The 20,175-nt window shown below is 35.2% G+C and overlaps 1 protein-coding gene across 5 annotated transcripts in view; it reads right to left on the bottom strand.

The window, feature by feature from the left end:
* Nucleotides 1-20,175, bottom strand: part of DLGAP2 (DLG associated protein 2) — a 433,479-nt gene that overhangs the window by 159,990 nt on the left and 253,314 nt on the right. For all 5 annotated transcript variants that reach the window (XM_072408410.1, XM_072408412.1, XM_072408411.1 and 2 more), the window contains one exon: nucleotides 14,659-14,691. In XM_072408410.1, coding sequence (XP_072264511.1) covers nucleotides 14,659-14,691 — 33 coding nt within the window. The remainder of the gene's footprint in view (nucleotides 1-14,658; nucleotides 14,692-20,175) is intronic.

Below are 20,175 nucleotides of genomic sequence, written 5' to 3'. Positions count from 1 at the left end.
CCAGAACACTTACACACACACACACACATATGAAAATAAAACAAACACCCCCTTTTTAATTCTAAAGTTTATTATATCAGGATAGAAAGAAAAAAAACATTCTTAGCATGTTCTACATAATTTAAATATACCTTCAGTTGTATAGCAACACAAAAACAGATTTTGCCATGTCATTATGGAAAAGCCATGTCTTAAAAACTAAACACACACCATAATTGTCCTCCTGCATGATCTACTGTTGTCCAAGCTTTACCTATTTAAAAACTTTAGTATACAGAGGTGTTTGTGGTTGATTCAATGGGCCTGATTTTTTAAAGCTCTCCAAGGCTGGACAAGATACACTTTCATCAGTGAAGCCGGGTGATCCAGTAAACAGGCCCAGTGAATGCAAGGTAACCACATCCTGTGGCTGCAAAACAAACCCAAATTGTCACTCTTCCACCACTATGCTTGACAGTTGGTATGAATTGATTGTGCTGATATGCTAGGCTAGATTTTTAAGTTAGGTCTTTTACATTTTAGCCAAACATATTTACTTTGGTCTTGTCTGTCCAAAGGTTAATGTTACAATATGTTTTGGCAAATCTAAGTCATGCTGCAATTTTTTGTATTTTTCTCATTCTCCTATCATGAATTTTATCATTTATCATACTGATGTCTTATAGGGTCTGACTGTAGCTCTTGGGTTTTGAACATTTTCTTTGATCATTGCACTTTCTGGCTTTGGGGTGATTTTGATTAGGAATCCACTCCAGGGAAGATTCACAACTCTTTTAAATGTTTTCCACTTTTCAATAATCTTCCTAATTGTGGAATGATGGATTTCATATTGTTTAGAAATGGCCCATTATCCTTTCCTAGATTGATTGGAAGCAACAAATGCACCTCTAAGATCATTACCGATAACCTTGTTAACACACACCTGAATGTTCAAGACCAGCAACACGCTCAACTTTGCTGAAAAACTCTACTCCAGGGTGTTCACTAATATCACCATGGGAGGCTTGCTTTCTTTCTTTTTGAAAAATTGTATTTTTATTAAGTTTCCAAATATTAAACAAAACAACAAACATAAAAAAGGTATAAAAAGACATCCAAGAAACACACAGTAAGAATTTAACAATATAACAAAAAACAAAAATAGGTAGCATATTATTATTATTATTATTATTATTATAATATATATAACTCTTTTAAGAATGACAGTGTAGCACAAATTTCAAATAGAAATTAATATAATGCAATACAGTCTTTCTGGTAGAAGTGTAAAAAAATTTCTTTTAAGAAGGTAACTCTGTAAACCACATTTTGTGCAAAAAACTAATCCAATAAAACAAGTAACAAAACATGAGATTTCTTGGTGAATCAGAGAAAAGAAGAAAGGGAAGAAAAGGAAAGATAGGGAAAAAGGGAGAGGATACAAGGAGGATGGAGAACAGAGGGTAAATATATGGTAATTAATTAGAGGGATCTAAATCGGAGAAGATATATTAGAAGGGCCTAGCTGAAAACTAGCAGTCGCATGGTGAAACATATTAGTAGCTGATAAAAGATGAGTCCCATGGGGTCCAAATTGCTGTGAATTTTTCATATCGATCATATATCCTAGCTGTAAGATGTTCCACAAGTTGAACGGGAGGCTTTCTTTCTATCATAAATCTTCTCCTTTTGCCTCTACTACTTCCCACACACCCTTGATCTGCTAGGTGCAAATTTCATACAATGTCACTATATAAACTCATAATTTCACTAAATATGGCAGCAGCTCACCACCCACCACTTTAGGAATATTTACCAATGTGCAATTTGACTATTCTTACCAAGGATAGATACAAAATTGCAGTCAATAATTACAACATATATTCCCATGTAATATGATAAAAATAGGAATCACTGTGCCGGACTATGTAGTATTCAGGGTTAATGAATATTAGTGGAAGTTTAGAACATTTTACTGTTCAAAAAATAAAATAGGGCCATAAATCTTGAGGTTTAATTTGGTAGTTACTATCCTTGCAATATAGCTCTAATAAAACACACATGTAATCTTCTTGAAAAGCCCTTCTTAGACTGTTCAATTGAATTATTTTCAAGCGTTCTTTTATTGCTTTTAGTGCATACTCCATAGGGAGATAAAGAATGAATGTGTTTTGTTGTAGTGTTTTGTTTTGTGCAACTGCAGCAACTGAAAAAATAAATGGTACTAGCTATTCAAATCCTCATGATCCCATAGCTTTGGCTACTGTTGGGATCGATAAAAGAACATAACCAGCAGATAGTGTATACCATATCTCATATGTACAAGTAACACCTATTGTGTGTGTGTGTGTGTGTTGTAAATATGATTTTATTTTTTTTATTTCTGGTATTTTGCAACCTGATGGTTCATGTTTAAATTCTTTTTTTTTCTCATTAATCTACACGCAGTCCCCTGTAATGATTGTATAATAAAAGTATACAGAATTTTAGACCCTAAACATTAAAAACCATTTAAAAAAATTGTAGCATCAGGCTGCAGCATAACAAAACTGTAAAGCAAGTTTAAAAGTGAAGGGGTCCGAATACTTTTTGAAGCCACTGTGTATATATTATTGGGTAATATTAAATAGACACAGTAACTATACTATAAATATGCATAGATAAGAATTAAAAAAAAAGGGAAAGGAATATTATATTAGTAATATAAAGCATAACAAGCATTTGTTGTTTAATATTCAGTAAAACTGTAATCTATATTTTCCTTACAGCAGGTTTCATTTATTTAATTTGTTATTTATTCATAATAATAGACCAGCAGTGTCATGATTGTACATTGTGGCATTGAGGTTGGCTACACAAGAAAAGAGAATTTACTGTGCATAATGTATAATTATATTTCTTTGTGATGACCACAATTATTTACTTCTGTTTTTTAAAAATGTTGGAACCACTGACAATTTCACAATAATATTAGCCACTCAACCTTTTTGTAATTTAAAAAGTTTCTTTTTAAATGTAGGTTATGATTCTACATACACTATTGTTCCTAATACATTTTAAAAAATAATAAACACTGTAAAATAATATATTCAGAGTAGAAACAGACATTATATATATGACTCAGTTTATTTGCCGATTGTGTCCCCGTTGCTGCTGTTCTCTGCTGGTAAACGTCACTAGGACAGGAAGTGACAGAAAATCCCCCAATGGAGTCACAGACAGCAGTAAAAAGTGCTAATCCTTCACTACTCATGCCTGCATACGTGTTTGGAACAAATTAACCGACAATTGGTTCTTGAATTTCTGATTTTAGTTATCAACAGATTATAAATTTTTGGTTAGACTTTGATTTAAAATCTACCATAGGGGTTGATTTACTATATCAAAGTGAATTTTGACTCTGCAAGGGAATTCTTTATTTAGCTTAGTAAACGGGGTGAAGATTTGCTGACCTTAACCATCCAATCATGTGCAAACAGAAAATGTGATTTTTTATTATTTTTATCGTCCTGCACACTACTGGATATTATTTGCAAAGTGAATTTTCACCACATTTTCTAAGCAAAGTGAAAAGTAATTCTGCTCAGTGAACGGCCTAAACACCTTTAGTAAATCAATTCCAGAGGCCATTTTATGTTTACTTACAATAAAGTGAAATGTAATAAATAAAAAGCAGCCCTCCAAAAATGTTTCCACTACTGCATGATTTTTCCTTTCACAAACCAGATACGATCTATGATGAAAAAGATGAAAGTTAAATTTCATCTTATATAACATGCCACCTGTAAGGCATTTACAGATCTAAATTAGGTAATGGACAAATACAAAATTCTTTCCACGCTTTCTCAGTCCTGTCTAAAATGTATTCACAATCTGATCTGTATATTTTGTTCCACAAATTACAGCCTTGTTTACTAAAAAAAAGTAACAGTATCAAACACCCCCTTTATTTTTCTCTTGACATTTTTATATACTACAGCTGTGCTCACTGTCAAACGCTGTTAGGACTTTCCACAAATAAAGTTAAAAGAGTTAAAAAAAAAATAAACCAATCAATTGCTCACATTTGCATATCATTTGTCTTTTATTAATATTATTATTAAAGAGGATTTATATAGCGCCAACATATTACGCAGCGCTGACTTATGGATGATTTATAAGGGGTTGTCCCACAGATGTCCACCAAGAAATCACAGGTAACAATGGAAAGAAACATGTTGGCATCTAAGTTAAAGTTAAAACTGCAGACATTCCTAACCTAAGCTAAAACCAACCACAATGGTGCCTATTTTTTACAGGAATTGGGGTTGAAATCTTATTTTGTACTTGCAGCTCTTTTGCAGTAATTCCGCACAGTAAGACCACACTCCCAGCATTTTCAGTGTTGAAGTTGTACACCATTCAAAGGTACCAAAGAAAAATGAGTGTATCAGTGGAGAGCTTGCTAATAAAGGTGATGAACTGAGGTTCATACAATATCCCTTAACAGGGATTGTGCCAACCCCGATTATACAAAATAAAAAACAAAATAGACAGGTTTTTTTTTTTTTATAGGCAGTAGTGCTAATTGCATTCAGTGATAATACTCAAAGAAAACAATCATAGTAGTGCAAAATCAAATGTACATAATCACATCAATTTAGATGGCGCAGAGTGCACAGTACAGAACATAAGGGGTAGAGTTTTACCTGCCTGAAATACCCTTTATGCTGTGTACTCAAGTAACCTACTGGGAGTGTTTCCCGATTGGGACATATACTTGTCATATTTACAACTGCTGTTATCAGACGCACAGCTAACCCTGAAGAAGCTCTCGGAGGACAGCTTGTCTTTTAGGTTTATGGGATTGGAAAACTGAACATGCCATAATATAAAGGTACATGCCAATGAATAGATTTTTTAAAGAACTAAACTTTTTTGGACACAATTTAGACAAGGGGAAAGAAAAAGAGTACAGTAGTAAATAACTACTTACCCCAACAAAGTAGGGATTTGTGTAAACTTTTTTCAATATAACTATTAAGAATTTCTTTAAACATTTCAACATTTAAATTTGTCAATTAAAACCAACAAGAAAAAGAATGAATTTGGAACATATCTAGGGTACAACATTCTCATATATAGAATTCAGAATCTGAATCCATCCTAACTTTTTTGTGGTGTTCCCAGGTTTAGCCCTGCGAAACGCGTTGGGTTTCTTAAACATCACTATTAGGTCTCTGGACTTTTTTGTGAAGAATCCCTTCCTTATCAGGAGATTAAATTACTTTCCTTCCAGACACAAAGAGTGCCCCCTTGTCCTTTGTAATGATCTTAAAGTGAATAATTGAGAAGAGAGTTCTCTATATAAAAAAATTACATATTTATATAGAGTGAACAACATTTCTGGCAAACTTCAAATATTCATTAAAAAAAAAAACAGGTAGCTATGAGCAGAAATAAACCTTTTATAATAATTCAATCAGTATGCTGATGTGCTGTAGCTATTACATCTGCAAGCCTAGACATCTTCCCCATATGACACTCTAAAACCTTCTAAAACCAAAAATAGACCCAGGACACAATACAGCAAAGCCTGATAAGCATTTTACACTTAATAATTAGGTGCATTGCAGGAAATGTGTTTTTTGAATATTTGAAGTTTCATGAAGTAACTCACAATGCTTTCTTTTCCTCTTCATTTTCTAACTTTTTAGCATACCATCTGGAGAGTCAGCTGCTATGTTGCATAATTATCCACTGTAATTATTTATAAAATATATATTGATGTAATAATAGAGAATTTGCCAATTAGCAAAACAAAAGTATGTGAGTTTGAGTAATGCTATTTCAAGCTTAATACAAAGAAATAAAAAATGTTTTTTTCTTTTATTTTTTATTTTATTTACTGTTACAACAGGACATTTATGTTTATCAATGTTCAAACCAGACTCTGAAGATCACAGAAAAGCTGCTGGTTTATGTATTCTCATGAAAGGTTTAAATACATACATAGCAACAACTAAATGGAAAAATGTTTAGCATATTTGTAAGACAATAGTGACGCATATATATCAAAAAAGACACATTGATTGCCCTACCTATACATCTATAAACACCGGCTAACACATGCCATCACACATACCTTAAAAACCGTAGCATAGCAATAGTGGTAGAATGCTCTCTCTCCCACTGGCAAACAGTGGGATGTGGGTTCTTGTTTAGAGATCATACCATGGCGGATTTCCAATGTGTCTCCACTAATTGAGGGTTACAATCAAAATAGAACCTTCATTCTGTTACAGGCAATCCAGTCTGGCTTTTGCTCTTCATTAAGTGCAAGTAGAATCCACTGCTTAGAAGAAAGTGGACTGAATCATACTCCCCCCCCCAAAAAAAAAGAAACTTTCTAAGTGTGACTTTTATCATAGATAGTGTGTTTTATCCGATCACGTGTACTCCTTTGCAGAAAGGATTTTGCAGGGAAAGTAGATAAAAATCTACCTGTTTTTATCTCTTGTAATATAGAAGAATACATAATCTTTACTAACTTCATTAAAAAGAGCTATTAACCTGATATAAAATATATGACATATTTCCACTAAATACTGCAGATTTAATGTTGCTGGAAGCTTTCAGTTTAGCTGAGCTCAGCTGTTTCTGGAGTGTTCTCCACTGCGTGTAGTGCTACACGCTGTGCACTTCTGAAACTCCATTCTCTCTTCCCTAAACATTATACACAGGATGATACATTAACAGGAATCAGACTAAGGGTCATTTCAGACGGAAAGTCAACCACAGTATTCTGACACATGATCAACAACAGTCCCATGTGCTCCCATTCAAGTGATTGGAAGCAGTTTGGAACCTTTTTGCCCACATGGCTGCATCCAGCAGTGGAGGATCACTGAGTAGTTTCAGAAAGTGGCAAGTTGCTTTGGCTCTGTGGTTGCTTTTTCCACTAGAGGAAGAACTGCACCACAGCCACAACTGTGCACAAAGGTGTTTACCTGTGGTGCAGTTTGCTATGTGTCTTGGTGCAGCCAACTGCAAGCTTTTTCATGCTCCAACTTCCCTTAATTCTTTATTGATTCAAACGGAGAGAAACCATAGTAATTCCTGTATTTTGCATGATTGAAAATGCAAATCAGACTCCCAAAACCTTTACTAATTAGTCATGGTTTTAAGTGTAACCTTTTAAATAAGGGACAATTATACATGCATGCTCAAACATATGTCTATGCATACACTGCCCTTATCTCCAAGGGGACATACACACCAGTGTCATTTCCCTGTGGTTACCATATGGATGTGTTTGCCTTACAGTAAAATCTCTGTAATGACATCTTAGCACACAGTCACCATGGAAACCAATTAGCTGCTGAAATAAAGCAGATCTCCTTAAAGAAGACTTACCTCTCCTCCAAACTACATTAGTGAACGTTTCTTTAGGAATTGTCACTTGGGGTCTGCTTAGAAATCAACACTTCCGAGTGTGTCAGTTTTCGGTATCTCCTGCAGAAATCACCAGTTCCCCCTGCCAGCCTCCATATAACTATTGTGTATTTTTTACATTTAAAAATCAGTAACAGGGTCACTTTAAAGACATGTTTCACATTATTTAGTACTAAATGTAGCGGATTATATAATATATGAGAAAATCCAAAGGTACTAAGTATGCAAATGGCAGCCATTTACTAGATTCTCATACCGAACATACAGATGTAAGAAGACTGAAGTTTCTTGGTAATAGCAAACAGTTATTCTTTTTGTGTAAAATAATTCAAAAGAAAAGGCAGATGAGGTATGGACAGTATAATACAATGACAAAAAATGGAAAGTGTTCCCTTTATCTGCTATAAAATGTTAAGTCGTGTCCATAGAAAAAACTTGTATCATTATTAGATAAATGTTTAGAGAATTTTATTAGATAAAAAAAGAGCACCACAAAACAATCCAGCATTACCTGATTATAATTATAGTGAGACAAAATCTAAGCATAATTGGCCCAGGTCTTCAAAGCTCAGTACAGCTAGATCTATCACATTACTAATTTTCCATGTAATTACAGCAGCTTGACCATAAAACACCCAGATAATACTATATCACAAACAAACAGTTACAAGAACGTGTAGGTCAGAGACAGCACAAAAAGATGTGACCCATTCTCTACCCTTGGTAAATAGGTGAAACAAATACACCATTATGAGTTTATTCTGTGTATTTACAGGTCCTTTACCTTCACCGCAGAGTTACCAAATTCAAGGATAACACCAAAGTATTCTCAGATGATAATAACTAAGTGGGTCAGTGAAAGCTGTGTTCTCACTCCAACAATGTTGTGACACTTCTCACTTAGAGGATGTCTGCAGGCCCTTCAGGAGATGTGACCTCTGGATTACAGGATGACAAGGAACCTAAGAGAACTCACCTACTCTACTTTATCTAATATCATGTCATCTGCCCATGTCTACCTCATTTATATTTTCTCCCAGAAGACAATATTATTAATGGGGCTGTGCAGCTGAAAGAAGTAAACTGCTCTTTGTCTAATAGGTACAATATGTGGCCCCTATTTCTCTATAGAGCCAGAGAAAATGATAAAGTTTATAAGGATCACCTAAATAGTATATTAAACAGTAAAGGAACTCCCTTCCTTTATTGCTTCCTGGGAAACTGCAATGACAGGATTCTTTGCTGCTTTATCACTTCAGGGTGCTCACAAACCGGTTGGTCTGTGCCATATTTTGCAAGTGTACTGTGCATGCTTGCTGTCTAGGAAAGTTCACTACCCACCTGTGAGTTCAGTTTCTCTTTAAGTAAATCTTTCAAAAGAGGAATAAATGGACTGCCATTGCTAACCTTTTTTTAAAAAAAATTCTAGTTGCCTGTATGTCATGCTGACCTTCTGGCTTTTTTTCTAACTTTCCTGATCAGCAAATTTATTCCGGCTCAGTAACTCAAAAAACTTTGAAGCTATAAGTCCTTAGCCTTGCTGATTGCTTCTATGTCTGTGACTCAATATACTAAAAAAAGAAGGTCAAAATGACAGCCAAGCAAACAGCATGTTCACATTTAGGTATGAAAAATGGCAAGTTATAGTTTCTTTTAAGATTCAGTGTTACAAGAGTGCATTGTAAGTTAATTTGCTCATTTATAGAAGACTATTCCCCCTGGCGGTCTAATTATGGCAGTATTTTTATGTTAAATGCGGTACATTGTTTTGCGTGGAAATTTGCTGTTTAATATTTTAGGCCTGTAATTCTTAGGTATAACTCCCGGGTATGATAAAGTTTGAAATACAAATCATAAATTATAATATAATAAATTATTATAAATAAAATAAACTTTATTGAAAAACTAAAAAATTAAACAAAATTTTAAAATTGTCCAAACAAGGGTACAATAATAGAAAAAACTTTTGGATTTAATATTTAATATTTGTATTTTTTTTTATAACTGTATCACTGTGATCAAGGTTTTGAAAGCAGATTACAATGTAATCTGCTTTAAAATTTCCCACCAGGGCACGTCTCCCCAGCCTACTGACGCTTCAAGCATCACATAGATCAAGCCGAGGATGTGATGCAGAAGCCAGCTGGGGAAGGCTGGAGGCCACCGCTGGATTGTGGGGAGAAGGTAGGATTTTTTATTTATGCTACCTCAAGTGTGGCTTAGGGTTACTGCTTTTGGTACAATAAATTCAGCCCGAACCACACTCAGGAATACCGCCAAGGAGTTGCAGCACTGGGTTTAAGGGTCACATTCTGGCCAGGACACTATCTGCAAGGAGTTTGTATGTTATCCCCATGTTTGTGTGTGTTTCCTCCAGACAATCCAGTTTCCTCTCACATCCCAAAAGCATGCAGTTATTTGGCTCCCCCTCAAAAAATGGCTTTAGACTGTGGTAATGTGACTATGGTGGGGAAATTTTATTGTGAGCTCCTTGAAGGGACAGTTAGTGACATGACAATGGACTTTGCAAAGCTCTGTGTAATATGTTGACGCTAAATAAATACAAGCTAATAATAAAAATACAAAACTGTGAGCTGTTTTGTCTGCCAAACAGAACAATTCTGTCTATCCAGTTTTAACAAGCAGACACCTTTGCTGTCACTGCACACCATACAAGGCCCTGACAATTTGCTTTTCCTGCCCTGGTTAAAGCAATGCACCATGACCAAAACTGTAATTGTAAAGTACAAGTAGCACAAAGAAATTCTGTGCTTTCTTCCTCCAATGAACAAGTTCTATGTGTTATATTCATAGGACTATGTACTGCAGTAAGCCTTAGTGACTTACAGTCTTCTCCCAGTCTGAATTCTTGTGTGCAGGAGGCTAGCAGTAAACTGAGGATTCAGAAGACTGCTAGCAATAAGCAGAGTTTAGTAATATTAAAGTTATCTAGCTAGATTACATTGGGTTTTTTAAATCCACTGTGAGGATCTAGTTTCAAACAGATATACATATACAGTTTATTTTATATTCCTTGTCAGTTTCAGGGATGTTCACACCTACTCATATATTTTCAGTACAAAACCGAACTTGTACAGGAGTTTTGCAGACAATGTCATAGTTCTCCCCAGAGGTTTTTAGCCGGTTGCTCCGCCCGGCTGATTTGAATACCCCGCCCAGCTCTCGGCAGCTCTCATCCTTGGATGCACGATCTCAGTGAGGCTGCTCCGTGCTCTGTGTCATCAATTCAAATGATTGCTGCCGTCGAGCACACAGTTTAGCCATGTGAAGGAGACACAGGCAGCCCCGCCCCCATCTCATAGCACGAGCTCTGCCTGTGAAATGTATCCACCTCTAGCTCTGCATGTCATTCTGCATCCTCACAGCTCTGTGTACAAACCTCCATATCTCCTAATATGTATGTCACAATGGGGCCTAGCAGTTGCCAGAAGTCACTCAGAAGGGGTAAATGTTTTTTGCTGCTAATATGAACTAAGCCTAACTTGTTACACCACATTCATTATACTATTACACTACTACAAAGGATCACACTCTTAAAACTTAGAACACTAGGAAGTTGGGTCACAATACATGGCATAGGACAGTTGTGGCAAAATACATAGAATTGAAAAATTAGATATACTAATGGGGCAGGCATTACAAAGTTGTAACAAATAATTAGGAGAAGGTAGAACACTGAAACAATAAGAAGTTACTGGATACCCGAGGCATAAATAACTTGGAGCACTAAATTTGCCGTGTTTTGCCACACCCCCTTTTTTACCACCCGGTTACAGCTTCCTACCACCCGGCTGAAAAAAATTTCTGGGGAGAACACTGAATGTGATATAATGTAATTCAGTAGCAAAACTGACTAAATACTCAGTAAACACATCAATAAATTAGGACTCTGCAGGTGTTGTTTGATTTTTTTTTTTAATCCTACTTGCACTATTTTCTTGTATGCATTCTTCTTTCCTCAGCAAGGAGTTAAAAAAAAAATGAACTCGCAAAAGGAATCTTTCTTTCGCATTGGAAGGTTGCAGGGAGTTAAAGGCAAAAGATTAGGAAATACTTGTAGAAAAAAAGAAAAATAAAGAGAAGATATAAAAATAAATAAATATGGGAGTGGATGGAAAGAAGAAAATGGGTCATAAGTACACCAGCATGTGCATTACAGCTGGAATGAGCAGACAATTTTGGAAATCTGTTTTTACCATTTTTTATATTTTTTTGCAAATAGATAAATTTTTCCAAAAATCAGGATAATTTTTAAAATCAAATTGTTTTTCAAATGAGGTCTATGGCTATAGGGAAAACAGTGTTACAAGTTTATACATAAATTATTCAAATATGCTTGGGATCCAGTATACAAATAGACCCTGCTTTAGACATGGTATCTGAATAGTCAGGAAAAGGAAAGCAATAGACACGTGGCTCTCCTCCTGCCCCTACCTTAATCCCTGGATCCGGGCTGGCCAGAAAAGGAGGGGAGCAGCAAGCAAATTCTCTCCCTCCTAGCCATACCAGGTCCCTGCTCTCCCCAAACAATGAGAACCTACAGGTGGGGGTAGAGGGTCACATTCTTACAACTTGTCACCCAAATAGCTGTGCAGATCTGTGGGGGGTCCAAATCCCCAATCTTGTGAGTGTTGAAATTTTTTTTAGTTGAGCCATACCCTTGGAAACTTATCAAGTGTTCCCTTCTATTGTGTGCTACTTACCCCTCCTTTTAGATTGCAAGCTCTTTTAGGCAGTGTCCTCCACTTCTCCTGTTTCATTGTTTGTATCTGTCTATCATTTTCAACCCCTATTTAATGTGCAGTGCTACATAATATGTTGGTGCTACATAAATACAGTATAATAATAATGATAAGTATGCCTCTAATATCAAAGGTGACATTTTCCATTTGATAATAATTATTTTTTGGAACCATGGACTTAGCAAGATAGATAGTGTTTTCCCTCATAAATAAGGAATGTTGTATCTGGCAACAAATATTTAGTGTATAAGAATAGATTTTTTAGATCTTTGGAGATATAATTAAATTGAAATGAATAAAATGTGTGAGACACTATGCTTGATCAGCTGCTACCCTGACCAAAGCCTCTAAAGTTTGACAGCTTGAAACTAAGAAAAGCTTAAAGCAAAACCCTTCTGGTTTTTGAATCTTCACAAGGGAAATCAGCAAATAGATGTCCTCTGGTCCCTACTACTACTGGTCCCTACTATCCCTTACTATCCTGACACATGGAGGTCCTTGGCAACTAAAAGGAACATGAAAATCCAGAATAGATAGCAGGGGTGGTCAGGCATCTGAATCAAAGCATACTGTGAGAATTAGACTATAATGTATAGTGAAAAGTTGAACAGTACTCAAGCATTGTAACATGGGGGAAGCCTCATAAATGCAGACATTTTACACTGGTAGAACTGATGAAGTGGCTTGGAAAGTGGTGACACATCATCAACCTTGCAAGAACAAGTCCAGTTTAATGTGACTAACAACTATTAGCTATACCATGTCTTGGAAAAATGAGAACCTCTATAGATAGCACACATAAGAGTGTCATTCTCTAACTCTTCATAAAAGCTAGACAAATAACCAAAAATAAAGCTCATGTGTGTGCAAAAGAGTGGTGTGTATATTGTGGGAGGATTGAATAGGAACTAAAGAGAAAAAAAGTAAACCAAGGTTTGTATTAATCACAATTATGACACTAGTCCTGCAGTATCTGTATCCAATGTTAGTCCGCATTCTGCATCTGGTCATTTAAAAAATACTAGTTCTTATTACAGCCATTATAGCATTGTTGTTTTTTGCCTTTAGTAATGCTGAGATCTTGTCCCTGTGTAAATGGTATGATTATTTGTGAAATTCTAAAGAGCATATCTAATTATATTTTATTAAGAATAATATACTTATTTATACCTAAAATTTAAAAAAAAATCTCTGCTCAACCAATCTTTAAATCCAAGCCCCACCAGCAGACCTGTCTCTGACAGTTTACCTTATCAGACAAACTCCTGTTTCAGTCTAAAGCTACGTACACACGTCAGATTTTTTATCGCCCGATAATCGGCCAATTATCGGGCGAAAATCTGCCGTGTGTACAGTCGGTGTCTTCCATCGTCCGGACAACCGACCTGCCGGATCCACGGACGATGGACGACAGCCGATCCTAATGAAAGGGAAGGGGAGAGCGCGCAGCAGGGTGCCGCTCCGTCGCTCTCCCCCTCCCCTCTCCATAGAGCATGAACGGTGCTTTATGTACAGCACCGTTCATGCATCGTGCACTCCCTTGTCGTTGCAAAGGATCGTGAAAGATCCTTTCCAACGACAAAAATTGGAAGTGTGTACGCAGCTTTAGAATTGAAAACAAGGCAGTAGGACGGTTTTGAGTGATGCTAACCGTCCCTTTGGTGTGCAGGAGATAACATTAGACTTTTTTAAAAGAATATTATACTGATCCTAGCCAAGTAACATTATGTTACCTTTTTCCTATATGCCTTGATCCAAACAATATTATTTATTTTGACTAGGAGTCAGATCAGTTGATTCTAACAGCTTGGGTGACCTAAACCTAGTGTTGTGTTTTATAAATTAGCCACATCTAGACATGTTGGAACTCACTTTCAGAACCACCTAAATATATAGATGTATTTTGTGTTAGTTTGAATCGTCTATTAACCTTGTTTGCTGATCTCATGCATGCGTAGTGAGATCAGCAAACTTTTTTTTCATCCTACATCTGCCGATCTCGCGCCTGAGTCAGGTGACGTAGGATGAAGAACCAGGAAGAAGAAGAGAAGATCGCGGTGCCCGGAGTGCCAGCTTCGGGACAGATGTCGGGATGACGCGGGACCTGATGCAACACACCCCTGGATGGATCAGACTGCCCTGCGAGATTAAAGGTACGTTTTTTTTTTTTTTGGGGGGGGGGGTTTACCAGTTTTCAGTTTAGTTCCTCTTTAAGGTTATATGGAAAACAAAAAAAATTATTATTTTACCTGACTTTAATTTTATTTTTGCAACAGAAAAGTACCCAAGCACTGTATGTATTGGTTATATAGATGGCGTGTTTTGCAGTATTGCTTTAGAAAGAGCTACAGCCTTAAGCATGTACTGTGCTACTCACTCTAATTCAATTGTGCATTCAAACAGTGCCTCAGCTTTTATGTCCATAAGCAGATTACTCAAATGTCCACCACAAACATAACCACAATAAAGTAATGTCACTCACCTTCAGGTTCACCACACAGTGTACACTGAGACTCTAGAAAGAAAAAGAGACAAACTGTAAAATTTCAATACTTACATGTGAAAACAGTAAAATAGTTAAATCTGCCAGTTCATTGAAGTCATATTTTACAAAAACAGTAATGCATAATAAGAAGTCTTTTTGCAGAATTAGATTTTGGGCCAAAGGCATCTTTGCAGTATTCAGGCTAGATCTCTGCCTCATAATTTTTAGAAAGCAACAATAAAGGGAAAGTATGGTGTATTTTTATTTAATTTATATTTTAAGTTATAGTTTAAATGTAACCATTTTTATTTATTAATATTGTTTGTAATAAAATAGTAGATTGGATAGTAGTAGATAAGCCACTATAATTACTTTTATTCCTTAGACAGACATTATGACTCCTGTTCCTTAGTTCCTGGTTTTCATTGAGTCAGACAACTCACAGGCTTCTATTGTGGAAAGGAGCTGTACAGTACTATATAACACTGTACAACAGAGCCTATATTAAGCAAATGTGGCTCTCTCTATATATGTATACAACTGTAAAAAAAATGCATACTTAAACAATTGTATAGATCAACATGATTTTTGCATGCATATTTAAGGGAAACATTGACAGGACTATATCCCTTACAGATATTCCTAATAATTCTCCACTGTCCACTGCTCCACGTTCTGGGTTACTTTACTTTACTTTTTTTTTTTTTCTTGTAACTTCCCTTTAATAATTGTGTTTATGTTCTTATCAACCTGAGGCTCCCTGTAAAATCATTATTCCTATTCGGCAAACAGCAGAACTTCACATCTGTCCAGAGCTGGTGCTCCAGTAACAAAGAGAGACAAGATTCTAGATGATTTCTGCCGGCCCATAGATGTCTTTCGGTGCCTCAAAGAAAAATTCTCTGAAAGCTCTTTCTATATTACTATTTACTTTCAATGATCAGAACGTCTTATTTGCTACACTTTTGTGCAACCACATTATTGCAAGAGATGCAATACAGAATTTAGTCCATTGTTCTTTTTAAACAATCGACTACATTAAAAATGAAATGGACATAAAATAGTTGAAATGGTATAATCACTGGGAATATTTTCAGCCATAGAAAGATCTTTTACCATACCATCTTAGAAGCCAAATAGTTTGTATAATAAATAATGTATCTGTGTTTGATTTTGTTGTCTGTTGTTTTTGATTCTGGATTTATAATACAGGATTTATCAGGCTACGTACACACGTGCAAAAATTGTTGGTAGAAAACAAAAGATTAACGACCAATCAACGACTATTCACGATTATTTTGAACGATCGTATAGTGCACAATTTGATCATTCAAATATAATCCACCAATAATCTACACACACTAGATACGATCATTTGAACGATGCAGGAAGTGACATGCACCAGAGAAGTTGTACCACAGAACAATCCATGATCACTAAACATGTTTCAGTTTCCAACAATAATTATTGCATGTGTGTACATAGCCTTAGGCAGCAGTTGATTTAAAACATGTTTGAAGCAATTCATTATTTTGGAATCATTTACTAATGTTTTTTAGTATAAGTAAAAGGCATCAAAGATACAATTGCAAAAGATACAATTAAACAACTCAAATCCCAGTGTTCTTAGGGGTTAAAAGTAAATAGCAGAAAAGCCAACTTAGATAAGACTATACTATGTCAAGACTATGTGTACTACTTATAGTAGGTAATATGTAGGACTTTTAGGGCACAAATCTTCAAAGCAAGTGACAAAAATACTAAAATTTAAACATTTTAATTACAAAAATATTTCTCCATAAAAACATATACAAAAATAATTCATATAACACTACACAGCAAGTTTGGTAAAATCTTTTTTTATCTATTTAGAAAGGTTGTTCACAATGAGTTTCAGTTGGTTCAAAAATTTCTGCCTATGAACACCATTGTCTGGATTCACGTTTCACTGATATGTCTCCGCTTCCTCAGGTGAACAGAAAACTAAGTACTTTAATAAAAGTATATATATATATATATATATCAATATTTTGAATATTGTTTGCAAAGTTGTTTACAAACAATCAAATAGATAATATTAAACAACATACTTCTTAATAGGTATCTACGTACACCAAATCATTTTCTCCCAATATGACCTTATAGTTGGCCCAACCTGACCAGATTTGTTTTTTCTGTTCCAGGCAGAATTGTTTTGTGGATGTTCAAACTAAGATGCGAGAGGTGTCTGTAGAATTCTCACATTTCACTCTACATTGGCAAAGTTTGATAGAAAACAGGAAGCTATTTGCCTCAATACACAATTTTGCTCACAATATAAATTAACTACTCTCAAGGCCCTAAAACCTGGTTACAAACAATCTAGAATATTTTTTTCTGGTCATGTGCGAAGAACTGCTTTTTTAATGCACAGTAACATTTTTAGTTCACATTACACTTAAAAAAACAGGTGATCCATCTTGCTTTGAATTATCATCAATCACAAGTTGCTATTGGCTGCATAAGGATGCATTTACTTTTAGAGAAATTCCCCCTGGACAACATCAACAGATGGAATAAGCCACCTGCTGCAGTCTCTTATGATGAGCAGTGCAGACAGAGAGCAACTCTCAAAGCATTTTCATTAGTCTCCTCAGTCAGACGTTACATTGAGTGTTAGTGCTAAACACGTTCTTCAGCATGGCAGTGTTTATTCAGTCAGGCTGTCTGTGGAATGATATTTTGGAGGCAGAATTACCAGGAATTATACTGCTGTGAGCAGTAAAAAGGAACTGGCTAGGCTGGAGATGTAGTGGTTTTCTCGGTATAATCAGTCACAGTGTTCTTCAGACAGCTTCCAGCTGAGCAACTCTAGGACATGTGTGTGAAGAGAAAGCTCATATATATTAGAGAGAGAACTGGCAGCTCCAGTAGGCAATTAATCATTCAAACTGAGAATGACTCTTCTAAGAACTAAGTTTCTTTGATCCTTCTGCTGACAATCTCAGTGAGGCTTTTACATATGACACGTGAATGGTATAGTAACAAATCCTGCTGACATAATTAAATAAGTTCACAAACTAATGGTAGAGTTAGGCCCCCATCAGTCTGGGTTATCCATCACAAAATGTTCCCTGAATTACATAGTTTGCTCTATGAGAGGAACTGCGGGTATTTGACTGGCTATTCGGAAATTCATTATCAAACAAGGCACAAAAAAACTAATGATAACAAATTCAGAGTTTAAAAGAAAAAAGTAAAAACATAGTAGGAGATACTGTGAGATACATCATTTTTTGGCCTACAAGGACTACTCAGGGAGCCCCCTAATTAGAAATCCCTAGTTCCCTTAAATGTTCAATCAACAAACTGAGACAATGTTAACTTCAATGACCTATTCATATAAAAAGCCTAGTTATATTTAGCCCTTGGTGATGCATAACATTTCCTGCAGAGAGAAGAAACTTGTAACCCATCTCCTGAAGAAGCAGTTTTTTTTACTGTGAAGCGTATTGAGTGGACATATAATTCAAGATCCTTGTATATTCAGAAGGCTAAAATATTTGTTTCTGTTACTTGAATGCTATATTTTGTGACCTTTGAGGTTCTGGGTTACAATCAGTGGTCAACAATATACTGTTAAGGTCTCTTAATTAGAACTTTGTACATAAAGTTTTATTATGTATGTATTATCATTCCTGATGATAGATAACCTTAAGCTGCCTTTAAGGGCCCCGGTTAAAGGTTTGTGTTTGATGTGGCAACATATCACACCCTGCTAATGTGTTTTTATATAATGTAAATGTTGACTTATTAATAAAACATCCAGTTATTGTTCAATCATATGAAAACCCTTTTTAACTTCTTGCACATAAATGGGTATTAAAAGTGGACAGACTTTCACCCTTATGAGAAAAAAAAAAAGAAAAAGATAGTCTCTCACTTCTGGCAGCAGTGTCTAATACCTTCACACTTTTATATACGCTTTTGTATACGAACCCTTTGCAGGCATCAGACTTACTCCGTTCTCGTTTTTTAAAAAATTTTTTCCATTTGTGTATATTTGAACAGATGACTAAGCTGTCTTCAGTCATTTTGACAGAGCACAGAGTTGCCCATTTGTTTCTGATATAATTATAGTGCACATGAACTACTGCAAGTAAGATAGCTGTCCCATGTCAACCTTTAATGCAAACTGACAAAAAAAATATTAAAGCAAAATCTAAAAGTCACATCCGCCCAGAAGCCTTCACTAAAAACAGATCCATTCATTTTTAGGGGTAAAAAAGGAAGAAACAATAGAGCATTATTGGAATGGTTAAAACCATTTACAGTTATTTAAATGTATATATTTTGTGATAAATTTAGTATCAATTAATATAGCAATACAATACAGAAGGTGTATTGACATACTAGCATAATATTAATGCAAACAGTAGCATTAAATAAACAATGCATGTAGAACTGTAATCAAACAAATGTACGTTTTATACGCCTATTCTTACATTTTACTCAGTCGTGCAGGCTCCTGTCCTAAAACTGATCACCATGTTTTTCCATTGCTTCTCACAGTGTGCACTAGAAGCCACAAAATATCAGATACAGCCTGTATCATTTCTTGGTCAGGGGAAGTTTAGCATCATCTAGCTCTTTTTTCCCAAGTCTTAATGTCACTGGACAACACCTTTCATTCTCAAAGTTTCAGATTTCAGTAAGCTATGCCTTAAAATAATGTTTTATTTATTATTTTAATACCCCCTTCATAAGGAAAGGAGGTTGCCAAAGAAGGGAAAATAAAAGCATAATTAATTTATTCTTTAAACAAATAATGTTTCCACTAAGTATCAATCAACACATTCTTGCATTTGATTATTTATTCAAATATGAGCTAATGTTTTTGTGAACTGAACATTTTGTGTGAACTGAACATTTGTTTAGAAATGCCCAACACCCTAAAAACAATATATATACCACAAAACAATAAATCCAATATGAATTATACCAGCATTGGAAAAACCAAACACCAATATACAAAACAATATTATTTCTTTATTATGGTTGCAGACAGGTAAAGACTCTATCATAGCTCGTGTTGATGTTTGAATTTAGATTAAAGGGACAATTCGTGTCGAATATGGGAGGACTGGGATGCCTAATATTCCAATACATCCACTTAATAGTTAGGGATTTGTTTATGGAGCCTCTTCACTCCCTTTTCTGTATTCTCACCTTTTTTCTTTGAACTTTGTTTAGATATGGGTACCAAGCTGAATTGTATCTTACATTGAGCATGAAATATTACTTATGACCAAACCACATTTTGTACTATTACATATTTAATAGTGCCTTTTGTGTACCTGATCTTCTAATTTTTGTGTATGTATGTATATATATATATATATATATATATATATATATATATATGCATTTGTTTCTCTTCTATATACATTTTCTGTTTGTTGCATAAAAAAAACAAATAAAAGAAAAAATGTCACCAGAATACTTGTCTTAGATTCAGTTCTTCAAGAACTGGTA

This window comes from Pyxicephalus adspersus, chromosome 4 (genome assembly GCF_032062135.1).
Source record: "Pyxicephalus adspersus chromosome 4, UCB_Pads_2.0, whole genome shotgun sequence".
In the NCBI taxonomy this organism is placed as follows: domain Eukaryota; kingdom Metazoa; phylum Chordata; class Amphibia; order Anura; family Pyxicephalidae; genus Pyxicephalus; species Pyxicephalus adspersus.
This window is presented reverse-complemented; position numbering and strand designations above follow the sequence as displayed.